This window comes from Cebidichthys violaceus, unplaced genomic scaffold (genome assembly GCF_023349555.1).
Source record: "Cebidichthys violaceus isolate CVI_PGR_0920_01 unplaced genomic scaffold, fCebVio1.0.p SCAF_1, whole genome shotgun sequence".
Classification (NCBI taxonomy): domain Eukaryota; kingdom Metazoa; phylum Chordata; class Actinopteri; order Perciformes; family Stichaeidae; genus Cebidichthys; species Cebidichthys violaceus.
In genome coordinates, this window is record NW_027176262.1 from 9507636 (window position 1) to 9520053 (window position 12418).

General features: G+C 39.6%; 1 protein-coding gene across 4 annotated transcripts in view; it reads left to right on the plus strand.

Annotated features, from left to right (window-relative positions):
• The window catches only part of gria4a (glutamate receptor, ionotropic, AMPA 4a), a 99399-nt gene extending 87687 nt beyond the window's left edge, over positions 1–11712 (plus strand). The window contains exons 16-18 of one of the 4 annotated variants that reach the window (XM_068709600.1): positions 1381–1495; positions 3199–3336; positions 8177–11712. In XM_068709600.1, coding sequence (XP_068565701.1) covers positions 1381–1495; positions 3199–3336; positions 8177–8341 — 418 coding nt within the window. In that variant the 3' untranslated portion in view covers positions 8342–11712. Of the gene's footprint in view, positions 1–1380; positions 1496–3198; positions 3447–8176 lie in introns of all 4 variants that reach the window. The other 3 variants (XM_068709593.1, XM_068709609.1, XM_068709584.1) reach the window with 3 other exon arrangements.
• Positions 11713–12418: the final 706 nt, after the last annotated feature.

The window sequence follows — 12418 nt, forward strand, 5'->3', positions numbered from 1 at the left end:
GTGTAATGCATGCATCTGCCCTGGCAAGAGTCAAGCAGCAAAGAGGGAGGGCAAAAGTGACACCCTAAAATCTCCCTGGGACACCCTGCAGCTTCAAAAATAGGCACAATGTTGCATCTCCTGTCAGTGAGGTGTGCCTTTTTATATAAAAGGTTCAGACACAGTGACAAAGGTACAACACTTGAGCTTGAATTTTGTGTTGAATCAACTCAAATTTGTCCATTTTCAGTATCATGCAGGGAAATTTGTCCCATTTGCCGGTGAGTGGATAAATCAAGCACACGTCATGATAATAACCATTTTCAAATGTGTTTGGCACTGATCTGGTAATGCCCCTCTGAAAGGACAGAGTGTGAAGGTGGAGAGATAAAGACAGCAATTACTATCAAGGCAGGAATATTTGCACCCCAGTGGCAGCTCTGGGGAGAGGAGAGAGAAGAAGGAGACTTGAGTGAATCAAATTGCAAGAAGGACAGAGAGATGCTCAAAAGATACACGGCAGATAAAACAGGTTTTAAAACATCTAATGGGAAAACGAGACCCAAGTGCAGCTCTTTTGAGCTCAGGTTGACTTGAGGCAGAGGGGAGGATGAATAATTGATAGCAGCAGAATGCAATCAAAGGGTAAAGTTTCAGTGCCAATTCATTTTGTAGATGTTGAGATTTTTAGATTGGATAAGTGTAAACTTTGACCTGCTGGTGGCACTAAATGAAAAGTCAGATGATTACTTAAGTCAGGATTTGCCCTCTGCAGACCATGAATGTCTGTTCAAAATGTCATGCCAATCGATCTATAAATTGTAAAGATATTTCAGTCTGGAACAAAGTTGTGGACCGAATGACAGACAGACAGACAGACAGAATGAAGCACCTGACAGTTGCCTTTCAGTGAAAATGTGTACTAGGGATGCAAACTGCCTTCTGAGTGCAACAAGAAAAGATTATATCTGTAACAAGATAGAAGTTTCCTCTCGCCTCCAAAGTCTGTAGAGTTTATGAAATCAGCAACACATTCAAACCTGCCTCGATGTAGCTCTCTCTCCCAGTTGTAGCACAGTGCTAGCCTGATGCCAATAGCCCTGGCTTAACAGTACTTGCCTCTGGCTTAGTGTAGGATCAGCTGGGGCAGCATGGGTGTGTTACCTGAAGTGACAAAGGTAGGTCCCACTCATATGTCTGTAGCTCGCCTTAGCTCCTCGCTCCCCCCAGCCCCTCCTCAACGAGCATACACACATGTACTCAGTGGGATCCATCCTAGGTCACTTGATGTGAACAAGTACTTTTCTATGTAACTGAGCTGTGCAATGCAAATGTGAAATACCCTAATAACATAAAATAACATGACCTATGATGTTATTTATGTTATTTTTACACGCGAAGAACCCCGGTAAACCTTGCAGTTTTGAAACTGAGCGAAGCAGGAGTCTTAGACAAACTGAAAAACAAATGGTGGTATGACAAGGGAGAGTGTGGACCCAAGGACTCTGGAAGTAAGGTCAGTCTCACGCTGCTGCGGCCCTCAGAACGCTAGCCTGAAACTCTCATCCTGAATACGCTCCAGATTACTGCAACTACTGTTTTAGTAATAGTCAATGTTTTCAATTAGCCTGAAATATATCTTAAATGTGCTCCACAGTAGGCTTAACTGTCCATTTAGTGATTCCCTGCAACATTTTCCTACCTTTACTTTAATGCTGAACCACATTTACCTAAATATGCATCAGAATAACAAAAATTTGTGTTCAGTTTCTGTAGCAATCTGTGGCAATCCCATCTTCATTACAGTTAGCATTAGAAATGCAATGTAAATTTTGATTATCAGTCAATTTTCCCATTTTTCCAGATGACAATATTAGTTAGATTATGAATTTGTATTAGATTTCCTGATTAAAGATTAAACATTAAGGAAAAAGCCAATAGTTGCTAACAAGTTATTAATGCTAAAAGTAATCTAATGTATCTAGTATTTATTTATTGGAGTAACATGTGGTAATGCTTCATTTTACAGGTCCATATTTTTTAGATAAAATCCTAAAGACCAAAGTGCACAGCAGTTCACTTCCTATGAATTTTGTTAACAGACAAGCATTCGATTTTTTTTATCAATTTAACGTATATATTATATATTCAATTCAATAATATACTGAATTAATAAAGAAATGGCTTTAAGTGGAGCAGTTCTTTCCTCTGGAAATCAACAACTGCATATATGCTCAACACAACCTACTTAATAACTTTAAGTAAATTCACCACCAAACTCCATTTAAAAAAAGTATTTAGACCCAAATTATGTTTGTTTCAGACAGTTCCTAAAAAAAATTGTAGAAAAGTATGGACCTGTAACATATAGTGTTGCTCCCTTTATCTACCAGTTGAATATTTGTTACTATTTTGTTTCAGTAAAACTAAAGGTGTTCTTAAAAAGAAAGATTTTTTACAGTATAGAGTATAGGAGCTGCTCCACTGTAAATGTTTAGACTATTGGAGCATTTGAATTCCATTAAAACTGTAGTGAAAATCATCACTGCTCAGATTAAAGCCTGCTCTTCTTGACCTGATTTAAATGTTTATTCAAGCTGCTTTGATATCATGTTACTATGCTACAATTGTAGAAATATTCTGTAGTTATGACTGTCACAGATGTGTAGTATGTAGTATGTTGTGGTGATAGTAGTAATAATTGTAGAAAGGTAGAATGTAATTGTATGATAACTCATAATTAAGTAATAACAAATGTATTTTCAGTGGCTAGTACATTTGCTAAAGTATAACACTAAACATTACTTTTTTTCTGTGACAATCTCCTTTTCTGTGTCTAACCAACTGTATCTATTCTTTCTGTCTGCTTTTTCCCCACCTCTTTCCCCATACGATCACCCCCTACTCCTCATTCACTTCTCTCTCCTGCTTTTTTCTCTCATTATTATCCTCTCCTCCCATCTCTCAACTGTTCCCTTCACCTCTTATCCCACTTGCCTATCTCCTCTCCTTAATCACATATTGTCTTTTTCACACGCCTACCTAAACTTCATCCTCCATCATCGTCCCACTCTGCTCCTTCGCTCCCTTTTGTTTTGAATTTTTCACCTTTTTTTCCTTTTCCTTTAACTCCATCCCTCTTCTGCCTCCTTTACTTCAACTCTTCCTTTTCCCCGCCCACCACTCTTCCCCAAACCTCATCCCACTGCCTCTCTCCAGGACAAGTCATCCCAGGCTCTGAGCCTGTCCAACGTGGCGGGGGTCTTCTACATCCTTGTGGGCGGCCTGGGCCTGGCCATGCTGGTGGCCCTGGTCGAGTTCTGCTACAAGTCTCGGGCCGAAGCCAAGCGCATGAAGGTGGACCTTAGCCCCCCCCACTGCCCCAGCCCCTCCCCCAGCACCCAGAATCTAGCCACTTATAGGGAGGGGTACAACGTGTACGGCTCCGAGGGGGTCAAGATATAGGGGTAGGATTTAGAGGCTCCCATATAGGTGGGGTAATGGTGGTGTTGATCATGGTGGTGGTGCTGTAGATTATTGTATTGTCGATGTAGAGGCTGACGCAGCAGCCCCACGCAACCGTGTTGTTCTTCATGTGGTGATGAGGATGTGGTCAAGCATTGTGGAACCAATGTAGCTTTTTATGTTTCGTGAAAGTTTTTGGCTGTTTTGTTTCTTTATTGGCCTAATATTTCTTAGATTTTTGAGTTTAAATTTGATTTGTTACATTTTTTTTATTTTTTCATTTACAGCATTTCACCCCTGGCTAGATTGGGGTTAGATTTGTGTGACTACAGATTTGGTTCCATCGTCTTTGGCTGCAGATGATGATGATGATGATGATGATGATGATGATGACATTGATGGTGATGCTCTTGGCTCATGACTTGATTAGGCACCTGCATTGTAATTTTAGCTAATAGTTAACGAAATAATGACAGCGAAGGGATGCACAACTCCATCCTCAGGGACTAGTGATGTGCTAAGTACATTTTTGTATACTGTATAGGGCTACAACTAACAATTATTTTCTTCATCGATTAATCCAACAATTAATATCCCATTTATATATGAATTAATTAATGAACAGTTACTATCACATAAGCAAGAAAAGCAGGAAATCCTCACAACTAAGAAGATGAAACTACAGCAAGTAATGTTAAGCATTTTTGCAAAAAAAAAAAAAAAATATATATATATATATATATAAAACTATTTTAAGTTTGTAGCAAGTCTTCATTGACACTTCACTAGCCTGAGAACACTGTTACTGTGGTGTTCCTCATTAAATTTAATTTGTAGCTAGAAGTTTTGCTTCTAGCTACAAATTAATTAGCTAACGTGTTGGCATCAATTATCACTAGTTTGGGTCTGAATAAAACTTTTTCAGCCATAATGTGATAGATATTTCAGGAATTCAAAAACACTATTAAGTTGATTTTATGTCAGTGGATGTCTGCCGTAATTTTCGTAACTAGACTAGTAGGACTCCTGCAATGTCAGAAAGACATTTGGGCATAAGCGTGCGTGAACAACCTTGTTTGTAAAGAGCCTTTTAAAGCCAGTTCACACTGAGCCAATTCTAACCAATTTAGGATAAGACTGCACTTTTGACAGCCTGAGCAAAGTTTCAAACATTCCCTTTAAATACTGATCTAATCTTGTCCATTCAGGTAACATGTATAATCAGGTAAGTTTGAGTTATTATGGTAACAAATGAAATAGCAGGATTTTTATTTTCCTCAGCAGCAGTTTTTAATTGGTTTTAATTTTTGTCCATAGATGATAGTCAACCTGCAGCCATCATTTGATTTTGTGGTATTACATTCTTTAAATTCTAAATCGCTGAATCCTATCTAATATACTAATTATAAGACAATCCCTTATGGGGAAACTATTTACTTATCCAGACTTCTAAGAGCTCATTAAAATAGATGCAGTGGCTTTATTTTGATTTCCTGAGATGGACTCATAGATCAAGTGTTTCATTTCAGATGTTAATCCATCAGAACATGACTAGAAATATCAAGTGTATACATGGGAATCTAGTTTACAGACAGCAAAACAAAGTGCAAAAATTTCCTTCAGTGCACAATTGCCACAGTTTAGTCTTACTGAACTGACGTTTCCCAGTTCTGGTGGCTAGTAGTCGGCAATGTGTCCCACTGCACCTTAAATGTGTCGTCCATAAACTGGAGTTGTGCATCCCTGTCGGAGATGGTTCAAACAGAGACTCTGACTTATTCCAGCCCTGACCACTTCCAACCAGCCCACTTACTTAGTGTTAATGCAGAGGAATAATTGATGAAGCAAACACTTCATATAGAACGGCTACTCAGTGACGCTGTTGTAAAAACATGACTCATGTTTATTGATGTAAGAGAGCCATTAACTGACACGACAGGAAATACTGGACCTTAATTTGACGATCTGCTTAGCAAACCTTAAGAGGCATTATAAGGTCATATTTGATTTTCATCTTGAGCAGATCAATACCCATTTAACGGAAATAATGACAGCTAAATGTGGTACACTAAATATTGGTTATTATCTGTCAACAGGTAGCCATGCCAAGTTCAAATGAAGTATAAGGTTTCCCACAGATAAACCATCTTGAGAGTGGACTATTTAGGACTAAATATATGTAGGTTCATTAAATGTTTTCTTAGATGCTCTTTTAGAGTAGTCTATTACATGTTTTCTCTTTGGTTTTTAATTGAGCAGTACATCAGCATGGCAACACTGATTAAAAGAAGAGGAGGGCAAACGTTTGTCTCTGTTTCTGGCAATGTATTACCAAACACAGTTGGCTGTCTTTAGCTGCAGAGTTAACTGCACTGTTCTGTCCTTAAACTTCAGTTATAGCAGACACATTTTAAGAAGCGTCCCAATCAGAGCTTAAGCAACACCCATTTTACTCATTACATGTTCTCAAAAAATGCACAGCCAATTGTAAGATATAAGATATGACAGTGAAACATCACAGAGTAGTCTGTCTGTGTGAAGTGTCACCCTACTCTGAGCAGTATAGTCAGTCACTCCCTCTCTATAAATCTGAAACCTTAAAGGAAAAATCACTCCTTCATGTTTTCCTTTTGTCTTTTTCCAAAGTCCTCACCTTCTAAATCCTTTGAAAATCCTCACCCGAATTTTTCAGTTTACAGAAACCCAGAAATGCATGGTCACCTTTGAAATGCAGATGTCTACAACCCAAATCCACTCGTCTACTATGTACATGTTTGTTGATTGTGCCTGCATTTACATTTACTTTTGCCTTTGGTTAAACTATGATACTGTAGCATTTGCACTGTGAAATTTGAATGTGTAGTTTGTGGTGCACTCACACATACAGTCACAGGCATTTCTACCTGTAGTTCAGTTTGTTTGAACAGAGAGAATTGTCGATCAAACTTTGATTAACAACAAATAAGTACACCCAGAACATCTGAAAATGCTATTTCAAGCAGCTGATGGTGAATTCTGATCACAAAAACTGAGAGGAATAGTTCACCCAAAAGAAATATAAATTGTATATAGCACTCAACTTAATGGTCCGAGAAATGTTTTTTCTTTAAAATTGTGCATTTGTGCACAACTAAATCCTTCACGGGAAATTCTTTGTTTATCAAATTTAACAAAAATAGTGATGTTTGGATTTCCACAAGCCCACGAATTTTTCTGACGTTTTATAACCTATAATTTTTCGGGCACTCCGCTCTCTGTAACGCCATTCAATAGAGAACTTCCTCTGAGAGCATAGAGAGCCTAGGGAGGTGAATATTACATACAATTTATATTGTTTTTGGATGAACTATTGTTTATTTTCTATGTGACATTTGAAAAGCTGGCGCCACCAACTGCTTGGCACTTTTTGCTTTAAAAATTACTTTACTAATCGATTATCAGAACTGTTGGCAATTCATTTGACAATGACTAATCGACTATTTGATTTTCTTCCGTATTAATGAGGTCATAATGTGAGTCTTACAGCAACAAAAATAGACTGGAATGCAAATAAAACTTCCACAGTTCTGTTTTGACTATGCGTGTGATTGCACCTTCACACCTTTCTGTTTGCGTACTTGTGTGTTCAGTGTGTATACTGTACAGGCACATGCATGTAAGCGTTCTTTGTGCATGTGTTTTTATAGAAATTTCTGTCTTTATGAAAGTTTGTTGCTGCACAGTTGTTCTAACTCACTCCACCCTCTACTGGACTCGAATGGTTGTACTCTCCTCCAATCACGATCACAAGTTTGCCAACTGAAAATTCGCACAAGTGTAGCTGGCCAATCACGACGTGCCTACTCGAAAACGTGCGTACCCCACAGTATATAAGGCAGCCCACGTTGCTGCTTGACATCCGTTTCTCTTCAGAAAACTGATTTGCCCACTGCCTGTATGTTTTTTGTCTTCCACCCCATGTGAGGGACAGGAAGGCAAAGTTACTGCTTTGCCAAGTACGCACTCCCATGCCTATAGTCAGGCAGGAAGAGATCCTCCCACTGTGGCCTGCACACACTCTACATGCAGTGTGGCAGTGTCTGCAGTGTTGGCAGTCTTGTTCGGTGTGGTGAGTGTTTAGAACATATGTACAACGGAGTTGTGGATAACGCCTTGCCCGCTCATACGATTCTATCTCTTGGACAAGTCGTACGCCTACATGTCACAGTGCTCTTTCATGATCTGGGTAATGTGGTGTGCAGGGTGTCTAGTGCCTTTGTTTTTGACCCCTGCAGGGTCCAATGGCTCTACCCAGTTCAGTTACATAGTACCTGGGTTTGCTTCGGCTCCCTACTCCTACTTCTCCGCTGTGGCAGACAAGGTTACAAAGAAGTAGGTGTGCTGCGGAGACTAACCTATAGTCAGTCAGAATCAGTGTAGTACACCGCTCACTAAAGATGGTGCAGGATGTTGAGCGGCCTTGTATAGGGTGGGGTTCACACGTATTTGGGTAGGCATGTCCTGATTGGCCGGCTGAGCTTTTGCTAATTTTGTATGGGCTAACACGGCTCGTGATTGGAAGAGAGTTTTACCTATAGAGTCCAGACGAGGGTACAGCCTGTGTTCATAGAACAAGTGTTACAATACCGTAATCTTTGCATATGCCAATGACATGATTTTCTTTCCATACTAAATCTCCCCTCTGCCATCTCTACTCCCTTCTCCGTTCACACCTCCACCTCTCCTCATGTAGCTGTCTTTTTCTGAAGCCATGCGGAACAAGGCCCGTCTGTCCATCACAGGAAGTGTGGGGGAGAATGGCCGTGTCCTGACGCCAGACTGCCCCAAAGCCGTGCATGCTGGCCACGCCTCTCTCCGACACCCTGGCCTTGCAGTAGTCTCCTCCGGACTGCCCTGAAAACCAAAAACACCTTCCGTGCCTTAACGACACTCAAACATACAGACTCCGACAAGGACACACACAAACCCACATGCACACACTTACCATTTTCATGCATAACACACACACACACACACACACACACATATATATAAATTACAGATGCTCAAATACAAATACTCACATTGTTACACACTTGAGTACACAAACACACACTGCGCCTCATCATTTCACTTTCCTGCTGCCATTGACTTATTTTACAAGAGATAAGTGAAAAACAGTGGAGAAAAAAACAAAGGACAACTCTGACTATCACACTTGCCTGCAGCATTCATTTTATTGTTTTTTGGGAGGACACCATCCTGATATCGACAAACCGACAGGAGAACCAGCACAGACTTACATGAAATGAACTATGAGCTGTGAACATGACCACAAAACTGATCATGATGATGATAGTGATAAAGATGATGATCGCAGCTGATCGTAAAAAAAAGAAAAGACAACCAAACAACTCTGTTCCTGCTCTGTCTTCGTTGGACAGTGTCGGCCAACGCGCCGCACTCCTTGACAACGCCTTACTAAGACTACAAACATTGTTTTCATCATCATCATCATCATGGTCATTGTCATCTTAACTTGGCTGCAAAGAGTGCCAGGTATTATCACCCTTAGAAGACCAGAAAACTGTAAGCTTGAACGTTCGGACTGTGCAAATTCGCTACTTTGCCATGGACTGTTCAAATTGAATGAAATGCTTTCTTACTACGCATATAGAATGATTTCTCGCTCCAAAACCAGCGAGATAATCAGCCAATATAGAACAGAAGTAACCTCGAAACACACACGTGTGACTGATCTCGGCCACAGAATTCACAGGGGTTTGTAAAAGAAAAAAATAAACCGTAGTAATTAACTAAGTCCTTCATCAACAGCATCGTCATGACAGTAGAAATCGTAGATAGCAAATTGATGATTACTTTTTGCTGAGTGGCAAAGGCGAAGTTTAAACTGTATATTCAGTGATGGAAAGAAAAAATTAAAGACATGGGCAGATCTCAAATGGTTACCTAACAAAGTGCTTCTCAACCTGAATCTTAGGACCTTGGTGAAAAAAGGAATGGTGGAGGAAATGGGAATGAATGTGATGTTTACAACCTTTTAATTGTGGAAACTAATTCTGCCTCCATGTCCTCTTGGATATTAAATCCAAATAGCCGGGCAACAGAAAAGGCAAATACAAGTTCATCATTCTTTGATTGTTTCCCAGCAGTGGGTTATTAGAGTAGTAAACCATTTGTTTCAAGGGGTGTTATAAGGTTGAGAACCACTAGTCTATGGTGGGTGCGTTTCATTTGACTTGAACTAATAGGTATACTTTTCAATTTCTCTAAAGGTAATGACTCTAATGGGCAGTTTGGTCGTCATTTGAGATCCTCAGTCTTTTCCAGTCGCCGGGGAAAGGTACCATATCAGAAAGCTTGCTTTTTAAAACTGTTGTAAATAACTGCGTAGCAAAACAGAACTCATCTGTCTTTTTTAATCATCTTAGATAACAATTCATTGCAATAATGAATATAAAAGAAAATGCCACTACTTGTAATTAAGATCAAATCTTTTTTTATAAATCTACATATTATATATAATACAAATAAATATATATCTATACGTCTATAGAGAGCTATAGAAAACATTGATCACAGATTGTCAGAGGCCATGGCATACATTCTGTTACATGGCTGTTTTTTTGATAACTTGAGAATATTAATATGCCACAGTCTTTGTGTGTCCTCCTCAACACTGAATGTCCATCTGGCAGTCACACGGACACATACGTAGAAACGCACGCACACACATTGTTACATACACAGGGTCAGCTCAGATCAGTCCAGCACCGTGAGAGGTTCGGACCATTTTATTTTTGCCTGTTTGTCTGTTTCACCAGTAGTTATTCACTGATTTTCATTGTCTAACAGTGTTTTTACCCCAAAACCTTCTGTTGGTGAGCCCCGGAGACAGCATGTAGGTGCCAGTATTCAGCACTGGAACTTTTAGGCAGGCCTCTAGAGAGGATGGGCTACTGCGATTACCAAACTGTAGGGAAACAATGCTGTCTGACATTTGGCGAGTGTAGCATTTGTGTTGCATTTTATATCGCCTCAGTGCTTTTTGTTATTTGTCTTCTCAACGGATATAAGTTGAAATCCAACACTTGTACAAACTGAGCAGGGTTGGCACATTTTGAGGACATGCTTGGATCCATCATGCTTGGCAAGAGCAATCAATCCTACAAAATCTTTAAAATCTGTTATATAGCATATGGCAGCCTGTTTTGGTGCATCCACCAACTGCCAGCCTAAGGGAGGGGAAATACATTGCTTTAAAATCAATTAGGAAAAGAAAAAAATATATCTTTAATGGAATCAGTGCAGTTTCACTTTTGTAATGTAACTTAGCCTGGTGGTGATGCCTACATGGAGATTGTTTCATAATACAGCTTTACTGTATGTAGGACTGAAATGTTGTGTTTTGCCCTGCTCACCTCTCCTTTTCTTCCTTGTCCTCTTTGTTTTTTTTTGTTTTTTAATTCTACTATTTGTCCAGTGCCCTGCCTCCCATCTCTCAAATCATCGTCGTTCCTTCCGTTTGTTTTGTCTTTCCCTGACCCTCTCCGGGCTTTTATCTCACATACTGTCCCACTGTAAGACAGAACTCTGTACAAAGTGCATCTCAGCAATGACAAATTACTTTATTTTCTGCCCTGACTCACTGCAAAATAATGGGATAGAGAACTCAAGACACCATCTGACAATCTGAGTTTCTTTTGGCTCTTTGTTCTGAACATTGCATACCTTTTACGTCGTAACCTCTAACATCTAACAATAAATAAAAAAACATAGAAAAACTTTCAACTTCTTTGTTAAACTCACACACATACCTCATCACGCATCAGTATGCATGTATTCAAGTCAAACTCAACAAACAAAAGCATAAACGGAAATTAATACCTTAAAGCCACAGGTATCTCAAACAACAACCCTCTTTATGGCTCATAAGAATAAGGTAGACGGTTTCCAGTCACCTCCTCTCAGCCCAGGGGATCAGTTCAGCAGCACTGCAGAAATCCAACATGAGAGAAATACTGGAAATCCTTTCTACAGTGGATACATTTGTGAAGAGACGGTTAACACTGATAGCTATCACCACACCAGGCGGATAAACTGTACATGATACTGTTCTGTTTGTTTTTTTGCCACCTCCAGCACATGCATAGACAGCAAGAGCAGACTGCTTGGCTGTCAACATTCTGGCTTCGACATTTTTTATTTCTTCCTTTGTTTTATGTCTTACCATTTGGTTTCTTTTTCTAGTAAAACATCAATGCTGAACCTGCTCTCTATGCGTGGTTATTTATCCCCTGATCCTGTTCCTGTTTACGGCAACCAGCCTGTGGGCCTCATTTACATCTGAATCATACCGTAGAGGTCATTTTACTCACCATTTTGGATCGACGTCTTCTCTTTAACTTAGAACTGGTAATAAGACTGGATTAGAAAATATCAAGTTTAAGTAATCCATAATGCATAAGTATTATCACAGCAACATTTATTAAAGAAGGAAATGAAAGAAATGGTTATGAAATGTGGGTGTTACTCATTTCTGTTACTGACATCTGTTGTACCATCTTGTTGGTCAAAAGGTGTTGAACAAATAATGTTTTTGACCGGATGATGGCGCTAGACAATAAGTCAGAGGATCATCCAAAGGGATGTACTAACATGAATGTGTGCACCTAATATCATGGCACGTCATTCAATAGTTGTCAAGACACAAATGTCATCCTGAGGTTGACAACAGAGGAAACGTCAAGGGAATTACCAAAGTCAGCGGTATTTGTCATCTGGGGACCATGGATGTCTGTCCAAAATGATGTGCCAATCCATTTTATAACTGTTGAGATATTTCCATCTGGACCAAAGTGGTGGACATTTCCATTGTAGTCCATCGGTGTATCGACAATTACAACACAGCTATAGTGTGGGATTTAACCTTCATACCGGAGCTCAAATCAATTACTCAGTGGCTTTGAAATAT